The 18018-nt window shown below is 40.8% G+C and overlaps 2 protein-coding genes across 10 annotated transcripts in view; one reads left to right on the top strand and one right to left on the bottom strand.

Moving 5' to 3' along the window:
• Positions 1 to 8350, bottom strand: part of rnf14 (ring finger protein 14) — a 50346-nt gene extending 41996 nt beyond the window's left edge. For 2 of the 9 annotated variants that reach the window (XM_068043822.1, XM_068043821.1), the window contains exons 1-3: positions 8062 to 8266; positions 390 to 543; positions 122 to 270 (exon numbers count right to left, since the gene is read on the bottom strand). In XM_068043822.1, the coding sequence (XP_067899923.1) occupies positions 122 to 270; positions 390 to 543; positions 8062 to 8241 (483 nt within the window). In that variant the 5' untranslated portion in view covers positions 8242 to 8266. The other 7 variants (XM_068043828.1, XM_068043823.1, XM_068043827.1 and 4 more) reach the window with 7 other exon arrangements.
• A 65-nt stretch (positions 8351 to 8415) lies between these two features.
• LOC137375982 (heat shock 70 kDa protein 4-like) overlaps positions 8416 to 18018 on the top strand; it is an 84545-nt gene continuing 74942 nt past the window's right edge. The window contains exon 1 of the mRNA XM_068043820.1: positions 8416 to 8777. Coding sequence (XP_067899921.1) covers positions 8671 to 8777 — 107 coding nt within the window. The 5' untranslated portion in view covers positions 8416 to 8670. The remainder of the gene's footprint in view (positions 8778 to 18018) is intronic.

An 18018-nucleotide genomic window follows, 5' to 3' on the forward strand; every position in this document is an offset into this window, starting at 1 on the left:
GGCAAAGCAACATCATACTTGGTGTTGTCTTCCAAGTTGCTGTTTTAACGGTTCCCTTCCAAAAACACCTGCCCTTTCCTTAAATGTTTTACTTTATTAAAAACAAGAATGAGCCGCAAACCTGAGCTCGGAAAAGCCACTTGCAGCTCAAGGTATATTTAGGAGCTGAACACGATGGGTAATCTGGTGGAAACTCGAAGTTCAACACAAGAGGCGGCAGGAAAGAAACTACGTATTCAATAAGATCCTTTTTGTTCTGCTTTTCATCACCTGAATCAAGAAAAGGAATTGTCATTCTCACGATAAATTTTGGGTGTAATTTTGCTCATCCATTTTGTACTTCAAACCTTACAATTAAAGATACAGACATTTAAAGCAGTTCAACTTACCATAAAAAAATATTTTGAAGTTTGGCGGCAACTCCAAACAAATGCTTATTTCTCCACCTGGAGCAGATTCTGCACGTTTAAATTCATCCTCCTCATAAATACTAGCAAGAGCCAGTAGTTCATCCTCTTGCTCTTCTTTATCCCTTGAGGACATCTAGATTCATGGGAATTGAACAAGTTTTTCAAAGAGTTGGCTAGTGCCAAATAGCTCCTTATGAGTTGTAAGTGGCTACCCTAAGAATCAGATTTTCAACCATCTCACTTTTAGTTCATATGAAATTGTTAACTGAAAGGATACAAAGGCTTTGGTGGGAGAGTAAATAGGTAACTTCCCAGGAAACACATCAAGCACACTGATACTTGTGCGGGAAAACAGTGCAAGTGAAAACTCCTTTTAGTGAGATGACATCACAATCAAGTTTGTTGCCCTTCCCCCCGCCAAAAAAAGGTTTTTGTAATTATCTGCTATCCTTTAAAAGAGGATTGTACTAAAGACCACAATTTAAAAATAAATAAATCTAGACGGTATAGTTTGCTTCCTGGTCTCTTGATGCTGCAAAAACCTACGTACTATGGTAACCATGGGGTATATTATACCAGATCCGTTGTCACTATTACCGTTATAATACTCTCACCTGTGTCATATTAGCTTGAGCTTAATGCATCCACTGCTTTTCGAATGAGAATAATCAAACCTAGAAACTTAATGTGTCTTTATTACTAAAGTACTAAGAGCTAACAAAGAGATTTAATAATCTAAACTCAAAACTAGTAAAGCTTCACTCGAGTGGTTTCAGATGTCATCAGAGCCATCACTGGCTGACTACCCCAGGGTCATCAGTTATCTAAGTTTGAATTCTTGCTGGACGAGAAATTGGATTTTCAAAAAATTGATATTCTGCACTTTTTGTTCTTGGGGCGGGGGTGGGGCAGGGGAAGAAAACGGTCTTTTTTAAAAAAAATAGAATTTTTCTTGCAATTCACAAAAACAACTAACTTTTCCAAATGCATTCCAAACAAATAATGTAATTTTCTGCCTAAACATTTAAATACAACAGAATCTCAATAGCACAGAATGGATTTGCCAGTAAACATTAAAGCTGAATCAAGGCTTCCACAAAAAGCATACAGAGACAAAAAGGATGATCAAAAAAATGGAGAAAATAGATGGAGAGTAAACTAGCAAGACATATAAAAACAGATTTTGTTAAGAGTTTCTACAAGTATGTTAAAAAGAAGTGAGTAGCAAAAATAAATGTGGGTTCATTAAAGGCTGAGCCTAGAGAAATTATAATGGGGAATAGGAAATGGCAGAGATGTTAAATCAATATTTTGTGCCTATCTTCACAGTAGAAGACACAAAAAAATACCAGAAATAGTGGAGAAACAAGAGTCTAATGTGAATGAGGAACTTAAAAGTAGTTAATATTAGTAAAGAAAAAGTACTGGAGAAATTATGGGACTAAAAGAGTGAAAACAGAGAATAGGAATAAACAGCTCATTTTCAGCTTGGCAAGCTGTCACCAGAGGAGTCGCAAGGATCAGCGCTGAGGTCTCAGCTATTTATAAACTATAAATATAAACTAGGTGGAAAAGTCAGCTGTGAAGAGGCCACAGAGTATGCAAAAGGTTATAGATTGATAGTGAGTGAGTGAGTGAGTAATAAAATGGCAGATGGAGTATAATGTGAGGAAATGTGAAGTTATTCATTTTGGTAGGAAGAATAGAAACGGTGAGAAACTATTAAATATTGATGTTCAGAGGGGATTTGTTGGACGAGAGTTGAAGTTCAGAGGGAGATCTTGCTGCAATTGTACTGGGCTTTGATAAGATCACTCCTGGCATACCGTGTACAGTTTTGGTTTCCATACCTAAAGAAGGATATACTTACCTTAGAGGGGGTGCAACAAAGGTATAGTAGAGTGATTCCTGGGATGAGAGAAATGTCCTATCAGGAGAGATTAAATAGAACGCCTACATTTTCTGCAGGAATTTAGAAAAATGGGAGGTGATTTCATTGAAACATCTAAAATTCTGAGAACGCTTGACAGGGTAGATGCCAAGAGGCTGCTTCCCCTGGCTGGAGAGTCTAGAACCAGGGGGCATTGCCTTAGGGTAAGGCGTCAGCCATTTAGGACTGAAATGAGGAAAAATGTCTTCACTTAGAGGGTTGTGAATCTTTGAAACGTCCTACCCCAGAGGCTGTGAATGCTCAGTCGTTAAGTATATACAAGGCTGAAAATGATAGATTTTTGGATTCTAATGGAATCAAGGGGTATGGGAATCAGGTGGGAAAGTGAAGTTGTGCTCAAAAATTAGCCATGATTTTGCTAAATGGCACAGCAGGCTCCAAGGGCTGTATGGCCTACTCCTACCCCTACTAATGCTCTTAAAGCTTCCACAAGAAACATATAAAGGGACAATTTCTAAACACTTCTATCGTTACTCATTCAGCAAGCAAGCAAACAAAAAGGGTCAACATATTTGTTGATTTTGCACAACTATCAATCGAATCCTAGATCAGCAATGCTACACAAACAAAGTGAATAGGAATGAATTTGATCCATTGAAATTCTATACAATGGGAAGGGAAGGGGTCGTTGCTATGCAGCAGTTTCAGCACACTGTTCCTTAATAGTGTGGACACAGGTTTGAATCTAGCTTTGCATGCCAGTTATAAGGGTGCAGTTGGAAAGGAGATTGGTCAATCTCAAATTGGTTCCTGGTAGATATGTGTAGATAGCAAACTAACAAATTGTGCTCAGTTTTATTGCCTATTTTACCTAGAAAGTCTGACAGAGTGGCTGCTGTACAAAGTAAAATCAGATTGGCTTGCCAGGTGATGCTCTACATTTAGTTTGTAGAGACATAGTTATTCTATTTCTGAAATGGCTCCCTGATGGCTCAGTTGAACCATATAAATCACACATGCACACTTTTGTCCCCAGTATCCATTCTGTTAGCCAATCTCAGTCATGTGAGGTGCTACAATTGTCCTGACACCCCTACGGTAGCAAGTGGAATGGAAAAAGCATCAGCCTGGGTTTTCACTCTTGATCGTCGTCCATGACCCCAAAAAGAGGAGCGTGGACTCTCCCCACTGGCACTTGTAGTCAAACCTCACACATAAATAAGTAATTGCCACTTGGACATCATGCCAGAGTTAGACAGGCACATGTTCGGATAGATTTCTGATCCAGCATTAGTGCCCAATTCTGACATTAATAGCAAAGTGAAATAGTGTTCCACTCTGCAGCACTGGCATCTTTTTTCTCTAATACTCATATTATATCGAATACGTGTGGATCTAAATCTAATCCAGTGGGAAAATTGGTCCAATGGAATTGTGTAATTAGAAAAAGGAGTTTAATCACTAATTTTATACTTGGATCAAGTGCACAGTTTATCCAACAATGTTACCTGTACTGTATTGGAACAATTCCATTGAATCAATTATGTTTGGAATCTAATAAAGCAGTTTCATCAGCCAAAATGATAGATACGTTTACCAATGCTGAACAATGGCAGTTAAAACCTATTATAGGGAGAAAGACTAGATGATTTTCACTGAATGAGTATGGATAAGTTTTGACTAGCACCACAAATTTGCACCTGAGACAGGTTGTTTACATGCTTCAATACAAAGTTATAAATGTCAGACACATTAAGAGTGAGAACCATTTAAGTATATGAAGGAGTTTATTTTTCAGAGTATGTCAATTTTGAGTAACTGCCTCTCCCAAGAAAGGACATGTGGCAGATCTGCAGACTGTGTAACAGAATCTGAAAAGTAAAAAAGATAAAGGAAAATAGAAAGATAATAAATAGATTGTACACAAAATGGAGATTATATTACTCTAGAAGCTCACTTTGTTGTTTTAGGGCCACCTGTAATTAAAATCAAGATTTTAAATGTAATAAAACCCCTTCCTTATGGAGTTCTGCATCTACAGGATATATACTGGGGTTGGGGGGGGGGGGGCAATTTCACAGTGTCAAGTAACTATGGGAAGTGATCCCAGAGCACTGGAAACACTATAACTGAGTACTGGGATCATTTGGAGAGGTCTTGGGATTATTGAGAAGGAAGGTCCTAGGATCTGAGAGCACAGAATCACCTCTAAAGGGTAGTGTGAGCACGGTGAAGTGTCCAGCTGGACTGAAGAATGGAATGCAGAAGTTTGGGTAATATAATATTCCAGAATTCAGGGTCGCTAAGATCTAGCAGTATTTGAGGATAGCAAATTGTAGCAGCCTTGTGAGGGAGGAGGGCCAAGAGAATGGCGACTTGAAATGCACTAGATATTTTTACAAGCCATCAAACAACAACCCGCACTGCAGCTTTTCCTATCAGCCTACTTTCCCAACTGTTCCATAGTCCTTATTGTGTCATTAGGCACCCCTGTCCCCTGAATCTTTCCTCATTGGCAGCTGGCTCCTGTGTTAATGCTTTGCCTTAAAAGAAAACATTGCACTATGAAATTGTTGGTATCCATAGTTATTAATAAATATAGATTTCTTTAAATATTACTTCATAAAACTCCAAGTCATTTGATCCTGCAGTTTTTAAATAAAAGAAAATTCCTTAATCCAAAAATGGTTCACAAGAGAAAGAATGTGTTACCAGATCTTACTGACTTTAAATTGAGAAAAGAGAAAGCTATGCACTAAACAATCTTTGGTAGACACAAACTACAACTGTTGCCATTTACAGCTGTAAATAGGACTTTTAGCCTGACAAAGCATGAGGCCTACCTGAAATAAATCTTTGAGAAGTCAATTTTCAGTTCCCTTAATGGTCTTTTAGAAAACCAATGAAACGCTTCCAGGACAAGGGGACCCACACCTCTACTCCTGTCGATGCAACGACTGTATGCTAGGAAATTTTTGCCATCCGCATCTGCTCAGAATACACACAAGAACATAAGAAGTAGGAACAGGTCATATGGCCCCTCGAGCTAGCTCTGCCATTCAATAAGATCATGGCTGATCTGACCTTGGCCTCAACTCCACTTTCCTGCCTGTTCCCCATAACACTTGACTCCCCTATAGTTCAAGAATCTGTCTAACTCAGCCTTGAAAATATTCAATGACTCAGCCTCCATAGTTCTCTGGGGTAGAGAATTCCAAAGATTCACGACCCTCCGAGAAGAAATTCCTCTTCGTCTATCTTAAATGGGTAACCCCTTATTCTGAAACTATGCCCCCTAGTTCTAGATCCCCCAATGAGGGGGAAACATCTTTTCAGCATCTACCCTGTCAAGCCCCCTAAGAATTGTATGTTTCTTCTAAACTCCAATAAGTATAGGCCCAACTTTCTAAATCTTTCCTCATAAGACAACCCCTTCATCCCAGGAATCAACCTGGTGAACCTTCTCTGAACTGCTTCCAATGCAAGCATAACCCCTCCTTAAATAATGAGAGCAAAACTATATGCAGTACTTAAGTGTGGTATCACCAAGACTCTGTACAGTTGTAGCAGGACTTCCCTACTTTTATAATCCATTCCCCTTGCATTAAAAGGCCAACATTCCATTCGCCATCCTAATTACTTTCTGAATCTGCATGCTAACATGTTTCATATATGAGAACACCCAGCTCCCTCTGTACTGCAGCATTCTCTCTAAATAATATTTTGCTTTGCTAGTCTTCCAACCAAAGTGGACAACTTCACATTTTCCCACATTATGCTCCATCTGCCAAATTTTTGCCCACTCACTTAACCTGTCTGTATCCCTTTGCACACTGTGTCCTCCTCACAACTTGCTTTCCCACCTGTGTATCATAAGCAAATATGGCGACAATACATTCAGTCCCTTCATCCAGTCATTAATATAGATAGATCGTAAATAATTGAGGCCTCAGCACTGATCCCTCTGGCACCCGACTAGTTACAGTTTGCCAACCTGAAAATGCCCCATTTGTCTCAAATCTGTTCTCTCAGTTAGCCAATCCTCTATCCAAGCTAATATATTACTCCCAACACAATGAGCTCTTCTCGTGTAGTCGCCTCTTATGTGGCACCTTACTGAATGCTTTTCAGAAATACACTACATCTACTGGTGCCCCTTTATCCACACTGCTTGTTACATCTTCAAAGAACTCTAGTAAGTTTATCAAACATGATTTTCCTCTCATAAAACCATGTTGACTCTGCCTGATTGTATTGTGATTTTCCCGCTACTACTACCTTAATGATGGATTCCAGCATTTTCCCAATGACAGATGTTAAACTAACTGGCCTACAGTTTCTTGCTTTCTGTCTCCTTCCTTTCTTGAACAGGTACATTTCATTTGCGGTTTTCCAATCTGCAGGAACATTTCCAGAAACTAGGGAATTTTGGTAGATTACAGCCAATGCATCCACTAACACTGTAGCCACTTCTTTTAAGACCCTAGGATATAGGCCATCAGATCTGGGGACTTGTCAGTTTTTACCCCATCAAAAGTTTTGTGCAACATCTCAGGAGTAAAAATTTTCCTTTCCAAGCATAGGCTATTGAAACAGGCTAAAGTCATGAGGTAAGACTTTAAAGACATTAAAAGGCACAAATTTATTTCAATTTCTTTACTGTGAAAATATAATTTTAATTTGTTTAGAATGTTTTGAACATTATTTCTGTCACTGAAAAAAGCAGACATTTTGATGAAGATTAAAACCTTCAACAGCACCTTCCAAACCCACAATCTCTGCAATGGCGAAGAACAAAGACAGTAGAGGCATGGGAACCACCTGCAAGTTCCCCTCCAAGTCACACACAAGCCTGACTTGGAACTATATCACCACTGCTTCAGTCGTTGGGTCAAAATCCTGGAAATCCCTCCCTAGTGGCACTGTGGGTGCACCTACACCCCAAGGACTGCAGTGGCTCAAGAAGGCAGCTCATCTCCACCTTCTCAAGGGCAATTAGGGATGAAGAATAAATGCTGTTCTAGCCAATGACACTCACCTCCCAGGAACAAAAACAACTGAATGGTACATCAAGAGTTCCAGACAACTATTTGCAAGGGCAACTCACATTATAAATGTTTACAACGGCTGTTTCACTACTAAATAATCGACACTCAAGTACAATCAAAACCTGTGACAACTAGAAAGTGAGGTTTGTGGACAGAAAGACGAAAGATATGTATTATTTTAGCAAAAAAAGAGCTCATTGAACTCAATTCCAAAACACCAGCGAAAATCCAAGAATGGCATATATTAGCAAAATGTGACTGATGATAAATCAGTGACCCTGGTGTGCCCATGGCAGCACCTCATCATGATTATAAACAGTGCACCCTCGGACTCACCATAGCAACCTCCGTGCTAGATCGCCCAGTACGCACCTGCTTCTCTTTTCACAGATGCTGCCAGAGTGGTTCCAGCATTTCTTGTTTTTAAGTCCGATTTTAGGTATTTATCTTCCTCATAAGGAGTGGGGACAGGTGCCTCTCCACACATTCAACACCCTTTCGTCGCCTGATTCCCCTCCCGGTGTGTCCCTGCCACCTCGGCCTCTCACATGTTGTCACAGGTGGCACTCACCAGAGGCCAATAAACCCCCAAAATAACTTGACAAAACTCCCGGAGCTTTCCCAAACACAACGCAGCGCCTCCAAACACGCAACCATATTTCCGAACGCTATATATTCAACAGGAGACAAAGCGACACCAAATATCTTATACCAATATCCACGGTTGGAGAAGTCCTGGCCGCCGCTTCGCCTCCAAATCCTCCACCCCACTCCTACCTTGATAATAAAAGCAAAATACTGCGGATGCTGGAAATCTGAAACAAAAACAAGAAATGCTGGAATCACTCAGCAGGTCTGGCAGCATCGGTGGAAACAGAAGCAGAGTTAACATTTCGGGTCAGTGACCCTTCTTCGGAACTCCTACCTTGACCGGCTCAGCCTGTTTGACGTAGACCGCATAAACCCCACTTCCAAAGACGTCCTGGGAGAACGCCATATACGTCAGTACGCACAAAAGCTAACGTCACTGCGGTGGGCGAGTGACGCCTGAAAGAGTTTAGAGCTGGCTGACGAAGCAATTCTCGCGATATTGGAGCCGGCCGGCGGTGCATGAGAATCTATCGCAGTGAGAGCGAGGAGCGGCGGCGGTTCCTTTTTTCATTCACATAAAGCGTAGGGGAAAATATATAGAGGTTATTCTCTGAGAGATAAGATATATTTATTGGACGCGAGTTACCTTTAGGAGAAGGGGGGGGAAAAAAGCACCCGCGACAGACTTGACTGTAATCGTGTTGTCCGCAGTCTGCGCTTTAGCCCAGAGATGTCGGTGGTCGGCTTTGATGTTGGGTTCCAGAACTGTTATGTGGCTGTGGCGAGGGGTGGCGGCATCGAGACGGCCGCCAACGAATATAGCGACAGAAGCACCCCGTAAGTAATAGCCGAGAGATATGGTTCGCGTTTTTTGTTGTTTGCTAGGGTAGTGAATGTGCCGGTTGCTTTGAGGCCTAGTTTCCATCCGCTCCGCCCCACCCCCCTCCCGCCACGCGCGTGGACGGCCAGGGGAGGAGGCACTGCTTGACATCTTACTCATTGCCTCATGCCTTTCGCCTTCTAGAATTTTCCTTCTAACTTCTCTTGAACAATTGCCCCAATATTTTTCTTAAACCATTATAGATATTCAGCTTAATTTTATAAACAACGTGGTTTTCAAATCAACAGAATTTTTTTTCATTGCAAGTTTGAAAGTGAGTTGCACTGCTTTAAGATTACTGCGATATCTCTCACCTGCCTTGACAGTATTCCATATTCCAAGATTTCTTTGGGAGTGGTGGGTGGGACGATTCTGCACAGAAATGATTTTGATCGTTTTTTCTGTATTCACAATCAATTACCACACATTTTCTTTTTAATTAACGTTTACTGTTAGTTTCACATTTCAATAAATTGCAGTAATGCAACTTAGTGTACTTCTATTTAAAGGCTAAAGAAATTGCAGTGTGTTGGAAAGGTAATATAGAATGTAAGATTGATCCGCGTTTCAACAGCATTTAGCAAATCTTGCATCGGAATCATTTTAACGATTGGGTGTTAGATGTCCAGACCCCTCCTCGGAATGAGAGGTCAGTCTCTACAGGTGCTGCCTGACCTTGTTATTTGGCCTTTTCTTTTTTAGATTTTCAGCATCCTCAGTATTTTGCTTTTAACCTCCCTTCCTGGCCTAGCTTATCCCTGCCCCCTCTCTTTCCTCCCTGCCTAGCTTAGCGTTGTCCCCCACCCTGCTACCATCCTTTAAAGCATGTTGAGATGAAGGTGTGAAAACTTTGGTCTAGTGCAGCTACTTTACTATACCATTTCTAAATCATTTTTTGAACCTGCATCAGAGGACGTTGATCAAATTTTCTTTTACTATTAATGTCTGACTTTAACTCTTGCATGTTACAAACCAGTCCTCTTCTCCTTTGTGCTTATAAACTGGCCTCTTGACATATTGCAGTACTCTTCCTGTTGCTAAGTACCTGCAGCATTTATTGACGTTACATGAAGGAGTTAATCAACATTAGATTAACTATCTTTTGTGCACCTTGTCTCGGAAGTGGTTTTCTTTTAATCAAGTTCTGCTTATGTCTTGTTAATTTTGTAGTACCTACCAGATCTGCAGTCAGTTTGTTACATAATTTGCTTGCATTACTTTATCCATACCTTTCATGTTTTAAAGACCTGGATTTTCTTTGTTTTCTTCAGTCAAATTTAATTCTGTGTTTTTTTTGTCGTAACTTAGATTCAACTTTCTGAAATTACCTATGTTTGAATCTTACTAATCATAGAATCTTACAGCACACAGGGGACCATTCAGCCTGTCATGCCTGTGTCGGCTATTTCAAAGAGCGACAATTTAGTGCGACACCACAGCCTTTATCCTATAACCCTGCAAATTAGTCCTCCAAGTACCTGAAAGGCCTTAAGAAATCTGATTCCAACACCCTTTCAGGTCGTGCATTTCAGATCTTAACAATCCTCTGCGTGGGAGGAAAAATGTCTCCTCATTTCTCCTAGTTCTTTTAGCAGTTATTTTATATCTGACCTCAGGATACTGACCCGCTAGCCAGAGGAAACATTTTCTCCCTATGTGCACTGTGTATCTTTTTGAAAACTGGGCAATTATAACTGCGTACAATAGGGTCAATTATGTGCATTTATAAATGCCTTCATTTTAAATAGAAATGACCATTTGTAGTGGCATTCAATGGGCAAGTGAGGACTGGGAAAGCGGGTGGAAATCCATGGCACCAGATCCAACTCTTGGCGTTTTAATCTTTGAATGGCTTTCTGCTCGTGCGATCAGTTCACCAATATAAAATGAGCAATGATGTCCAGTCACGTTCAGGACTTTGAGGAAATTAGTCATGAAAACCTGAACTACAGGACTTTTGAAATGGATATTTGTTTGCTACAGTCAAAAGCAATACCAATTTCTATGGCTTTTCCTCTATTTGAGTTTTTGGAGGACGATAAAAGGACAAATTCTACTGAGATAAACTTTCACCAGTTGTGGATTGCTTGCACTGGCTGTTAACCCACACAGTCATGTCTAAAAACCGAGGCGCATCTATCTGGGAATGTCCAAAGGTGACTGCTTCATCTGTAAAGCATTAATGGATTGTCATCTGGCTTTTGACCTGCAGCTAAACCACTCCATAATAGGGATGGCACTGGCAGCGAAGGCCACCATAACACTATAAGCATTTATGCTTCAGACTTTATCCAAGCCATCATGGGGGACATAATTCAATTCACAGTTTACCGGTGCATCAAATAGGTCACTGCTGTTTATCGAGGCAAGCACCTGCGGGGAAAATGAGGGCACTACAATTTTTCTACATGATCAGACTTCCCAAAAGCAAGGGCATATTGACAGTGCACATGTGGTTACCCAGGCAACACAATGTAGCGGCCTCCATGAATTACAAAGACTTGCATTCCATTACTGTGCAGATGGTTCGTGCCCAGCAACACCAGGATCGTGCAGCTGAGCGTCTACGTCCCAGGTAGCAGTTATAATTTTATTTCAGATAATCCTCTGTGGCTGGGCTGTTTGAAAGAGGAAACAAAGTGGAAGAATGACTCCTCAAGGAGCAAGGCTACCCTATTGAGCTTTAGTTTATGACACTGTTGCAACAACATACATGCAGCTGATAGGAAAATTGAGCATCTATATTATAGACATCCTAAAGCAGCACATCAGACCCTACACAGTTTGGTGTCATATTACAGTACAGCCCACAAGGTTTACCTAATTATCTGCCGCATGCTACACAACCTGACCAACCAGATGAGCGAGAGAGGGAAGACCCATCAACATCCTAGAGCAAAACAGGACCCTGTAAATTTGACGGATGATGTATCTGCTGAAACAGCTTTGCAGTCAACCTCATTCAAATGCTGTCCAGCAGAATTTGCAAAGTGGCCTCTTCAAGCTTAAGGGCTTAAAGGTTTTGGGAACCTTCTGCTGTCCTGGCTTGCTCCTCCTTCTGCTTGCCATCATGTCCTGTTGGCAGAGAATTAATGTTCAGGTGTTGAAATCTGAAGAGCAGACAAGCTAATGTCCAAGTGCCCATCCTGCATCCTACAGTGGGTGAGTAAATGCACTTGCATCATTCAGTTATTTTTATTGGGAGCTGGCTTTGTGAGTTCCCTTAAGCAATTGGAAGCAATAATTTGATGTCTATCTTCATGCTGAAAGAAAGCAACTCTTTAATTCCAGCCAAGATATCACATTAAACATATAATTATGGCCGACCCTAAAAGATGTGGTGGGCTCAACTGTTCCTAATCTATCCCAGTGCAAAGCACTCAAGTGTCAAGCCAGGGTCATCTGTTCCAGTGTTCCAAAAATGTCCTTGTTAGTGTAGCATATGGAGTTAATCTCTATCCATGTAATAGGTGCATAGTCCTTATTTTATCTTATTGTTAATAGCCTTACATTGACTGACTGAATTTTGTGAATTAACTAATCACGCAATTCTTTTCCTCGATACTTGAATTAATTGAATTGATCTTACACAAATGTCCTTTCTCATAAAGCAGTGTGAACGACCTTATATTTACCCACGGCAAAGATCCGTCTGCCGTTCCATAACTTGTCCCATCAAATGCACCAGTCTTAATAATTTACTGATTGCTTTAAGTTTACTCTTTTGGTAACATTACTAGATATGCTCTCTTCTGATGCGAGGCTGAGAAATTCAGTCCATACTAACTAAAGTTTTTTTTTTGTTAATGACAAATGTACTACTTTTGCAGCTCCGCAGTGGGGAAGGGGAGAATGAAGGGATGAAAAAACATCTGGTACTTTCAGAAAAAGACAGGTAGTAAGCAATTGTGCTTAATTCATAATTGCCTACACTAGGAAGGTGTGTGGTTGTTTTGGTCCCTACCTGAATCCTGTAAATATTTTCCAAATGAAAATTCTGTGTACATAAAGTAGTCACAGCATGTTTTTTTTTCCTCTCTGGAATGGCTGTAATTTTTAACCATTGCACTCCCATTGTGCAGTATTTCATAATGTTCACGAATACTTCCACTGTTTGTTCTTAAATGCCTATTCCTCATTTTGGACTCCCTCCACTAAGTTTCTGGAACTTAGTTTCTCAATATTTTTCATTTGCTTGTTTTATATAAAAAAAAGCCTCCAGGAACCTTCCTTACATTGGTTAAATTTGAGATCAATGTACAAAATGATCCCGTTTGGATTAGCGCTCGATGATTCTCACACCAGAAAGAGGCCATAATGAGGTATGAACATTTAAGAATTAGGTTGTGAATTAGAAATATTATCTAATTTTAAGAATCATCAGTCCTTAGCCTGGGGGGAAAAAAAACACAGTACAATTATTTCTTGAAAGTTTAAAAAAAAATACAATGTACAAGTGGAGATTAAAGTCTTCATTTGTTGCATACAAATATGATGAATTAAGCACAAATTATTTGCTATCCTTTTGAGCAAGTGCATCAAAATGATAGGACGTTCCTGCGAGATTTATTTAGGATAAATGCAAGTTAGTTTGATATTAAGCTACAGCGATATTAACATTATCTAAGTAGACGTGAATTTTGGTTACTACTCTTTTGTGACATTTTGAAACTGAATCGCTGGATCTGTGGCGAGCCCTGTCATCCACGTTCAGAAGCACAAGCTATGAGTTTATACAATCCCACTGTATTAGCAGCTGAATGAGGAGAAAACAGTCAAAACATGAGTATATTCTCATATCCATGTATACAAGAGATAGTTATTTGGTCCTCTAATTTGTTGGGCTAGACATAACCAAATAATCCATAAGCATTCATTCCATGCAACTTCTGTTGATGTCTCTGTACCCATATATGATCCACAGCTGAATGGCTCTCCAATGGTGACTTTGAATTCAGTTCTTGTAGTATTGGTGGAGGCTGGAATTAAGTGGAGTTCGATTGCCACATAACTTTAATTTATTTGTCCAGATATTTTTGTTTAAAAATACGTTATCTGCTTAAAGTAGTAAATAGGATTTTTTTTCCCCTGTTGTCCAATTCAGCACTGCTGTTTAGGAAACAGTTCACCAAACAGTTGTTATCCAGCATATTTTTAACGAATGGCCTATTTTGTCTTTCATTTAAAAGATCTTGACTTTTAAAGGTATATTTAAAGATATTCAGCTAATGGAAAATGCACACCATTCCGTTGATTCATGTTTAAAAGAATTTACCACAGTTAAACTTACAGCACCTTTCAAATCTCAAAGCTTACAAATTTAAAAAAAAAAGTAATTTTAGGTTGGCCAATGCACGTGCTATGCAACTAAAGCAGGGTAAAAGATCATAAAATCATCAAAAGGTTACAGCACAGAAGGGGGCTATTCGACCAGTCATGTCTCTACTGGCTGTCTGCAAGAAAGACAGCCTAGTGTCCCTCTTCCTTTCCCCATAGCTCTGCAAATTGTTTTCTCTTCAGGTGCTTATCCAATTTCCTTTCACATTTTGGACAGTGCATTTCAAATCCGAACCACTCGCTGCATATAAAGGTTTTTCTCATCTTGCCACTGGCTCTTTTGCCGTTCCCCTGATTGGTATCCTCTGGTTCTTGACCCTTCCACCAGTGGGAACAGTTTTTCCCTATCTACTGTGTCTATACCCCTCATGATTTTGACCACCTTTATCAAATCTCCTCTCGACCTTCTCTCAGGAATACAAACTCAGCTTCTCCAATCTATTCACGTAAGTGAAGTCCCTCGACCCTGGAACAATTTCCTGTACCCTCACTAAAGCCTTCACATTCTGCCTAGAGTGCCCCAGAATTGGACACACTACTCCAATTGAGGCTGAACCAGTTTTTTTTAAAGGTGGTTCATAACTTCCTTGCTTCTGTACTCCCTAGGTCTCTATTTATAAAACCCACGATCCCGTATGCCTTTTTAATCACATACTCAACCTGCCCCACCACCTTCAACGATTTGTGCACATATACCCCTCTGTCCTTCTGCTCCTACATCCCCTTTTAAAATTGGATATTTTATATTGCCTCTCCTCATTCTTCCTCCCAAAATGTATCGCTTCACACTTTTCTGCATTAAATTTCAAATACCTCATGTCTGTCCATTGCACCACCCTTCATGTCCTCTTGAAGTCTATCTATACCCTCCTCAGAGTTCAGAATACTTTCCAAGTTTTGTCGTCTGCAAGTTTTTAAATAGTGCCCTGCACACCCAAGTCTAGGTCATTCATATGTATGACAAAAAGCAGTTGTCATAATACCATTTCCTGGGGATCCCCCACCGTCGTGTCTCACTAATTTGATTGAGTTTTTTGAGGAAGTGACAAAGATGATTGATGAAGGAAGGGCAGTGGATGTTATCTATATGGACTTCAGTAAAGCCTTTGACAAGGTCCCTCATGGCAGACTGGTACAAAAGGTGAAGTCACATGGGATCAGAGGTGAGCTGGCAAGATGGATACAGAACTGGCTCTGTCATAGAAGACAGAGGGTAGCAGTGGAAGGGTGCTTTTCTGAATGGAGGGATGTGACTTGTGTTCCGCAGGGATCAGTGCTGGGATCTTTGCTCTTTGTAGTATATATAAATGATTTGGAGGAAAATGTAGCTGGCCTGACTAGTAAGTTTGCGGACGACACAAAGGTTGGTGGAGTTACGGATAGTGATGAGGATTGTCAGAGGATACAGCAGGATATAGATCGGTTGGAGACTTGGGTGGAGAAATGGCAGATGGAGTTTAATCCGGACAAATGTGAGGTAATGCAATTTGGAAGATCTAATGCAGGTGGTATGGATACAGTAAAAGGCAGAACCCTCAGGAGTATTGACAGGCAGAGAGATCTGGGCGTACAGGTCCACAGGTCACTGAAAGTGGCAACGCAGGTGGATAAGGTAGTCAAGAAGGCATACAGCATACTTGCCTTCATCGGTCGGGGCATAGAGTATAAAAATAGGCAAGTCATGCTGCAGCTGTACAGAACTTTAGTTAGGCCACACTTAGAATATTGCGTGCAATTCTGGTCGCCACACTACCAGAAGGATGTGGAGGCTTTGGCGAGGGTACAGAAGAGGTTTACCAGGATGTTGCCTGGTCTGGAGGGCATTAGCTATGAGGAGAGGTTGGATAAACTTGGATTGTTTTCACTGGAACGACGGAGGTAGAGGGGTGACATGATAGAGGTTTACAAAATTATGAGCGGCATGGACAGAGTGGATAGTCAGAAGTTTTTTCCCAGGGTGGAAGGCATAGGGGACAGAGGTTTAAGGTGCGAGGGGCAAAGTTTAGAGGGGATGTGCGAGGCAAGTTCTTAACACAGAGGGTGGTGAGTGCCTGGAACCTGCTGCCGGGGGAGATGGTGGAAGCAGGTACGATAATGACGTTTAAGAGGCATCTTGACAAATACATGAATAGGATGGGAATAGATGGATATGGTCCCCGGAAGTGCAGAAGGTTTTAGTTTAGGCAGGCATCAAGATCGGCGCAGGCTTAGAGGGCCGAATGGCCTGTTTCTGTGCTGTACTGTTCTTTGTTTGTATACCTTACTCCAGTCTGGAAAAAGAACCGTTCACCACTGCTGTTGGCTGTCATTCAGCCAACTTCGTATCCATGCTGTCACTGTCCCTTTTATTCCATGGGCTTCAATTTTGATGACACGTTTGCTATGTGGCAATTTATCAGATGCCTTTTGGAGGGCCATGTGCACCACATCAACTGCATTACCCTCATCAACCTTCTGTCACCTCATCAAAAAAACTCAACCAAATTAGTTGAACACAATTTGCCCTTAACAAATCCATGCTGGCTTTCCTTAATTAATCCACATTTGTCCATGTGACTCTTAATTTCATTTCTGAAAGCTTTCCCACCACTGAGGTTAAACTGACTGGCCTGTATTTGCTGGGTTTATCCTTGCACCCTTTTTTGAACAAGGGTATGACATTTCATATTTCTCCAGTCCTCTGCACCACCCCTGTAAAAAAAGAGTTGGAAGATTACAGCCAGTGTCTCTAATTTCTGCCTTTACTTAGTATCCTCCTGGATCCCATCCCGTCCTGATGACTTATCAACTTTAAGTACAGCCAGTCTTTCTAATACCTCCTCTTAACTTTTAGCCTATCCAGTGTCTCAACTACCTCTTTTTTTCACTTTGACTTGGGCAGCATCTTCTTCGGTAAAGACAAATGCAAAGCATTCATTTAGTACCCCAGCCATGCCCTCTGCCTCCATGTATAAATCTACTCTTTAGTCCCTACTCAGTCCCACCACTCCTCTCACCACCCTTTTACGATCTATATGCCTATAGAAGACTTTTGTATTCCCTTTTAAGTTAGCTCCTGTCTCTTCTCACTCTCTCTTTGCTTCTCTTTCTTTTTCCACTTCTGTCTGAATTTCTCTATTCAGCCTAGTTCTAACTTGTATTACTAACCTGACATCTGTCATGTGCCTCCTTTTTCTGACTCATCTTACTATCTGTTCAGTCAACAAGGGATCTCTGGCTTTGTTTGACACCTCTTTTCTCCCTTTTGCGAATGTATCTTGATTGTACTCAGACTATCTCCCCTTTTAAAGGCAACAAGTACAGTTTTGGCTGCAAATCTTTGATTCTTTTTTACCTGGGCCAGACCTGTTCCCACCCCATTTAAATTGGCCCTCTTCCAATTAATTGTCTCTACTCTGGATTTCTCCTTTTTGTTTTCGATTGCTAACCTAAATCTTATACAATAATCACAGTTCCCTAAATGTTCTCCTACTGGCACTTAATCCACTTGACCCACCTCATTCCCCAGAACCAGATCCAGCAATTCTTCATCGAGCTTGTTCTGAATGCTTCATTGTTGACTACATTTAAGGATGGGCTGGACAGATTTTTGGGGTTTTGGGAATCCAGGGGTATCTCAAGTGGGTGGGAAAGTGGAGTTGAAGCCTAAGATTAGCTGCGATCGTATTGAATGGTGGAGCAGGCTTGACGGGCCATATGGTCTACTCCTGCATCTATTTCTTCTGAGTTGGAAACTTACTAATCAAGAAAATTCTCCCCCACCCATTATACTATTCTTATACCATCCCAGTTAGTCCCCAATTATGTGAACTGCATATGGAACATGCAGTAGTACCACTTAATAAAATTCTGTATTATTCT

Source organism: Heterodontus francisci, chromosome 12 (assembly GCF_036365525.1).
Source record: "Heterodontus francisci isolate sHetFra1 chromosome 12, sHetFra1.hap1, whole genome shotgun sequence".
NCBI classification, from domain to species: Eukaryota; Metazoa; Chordata; class Chondrichthyes; order Heterodontiformes; family Heterodontidae; genus Heterodontus; species Heterodontus francisci.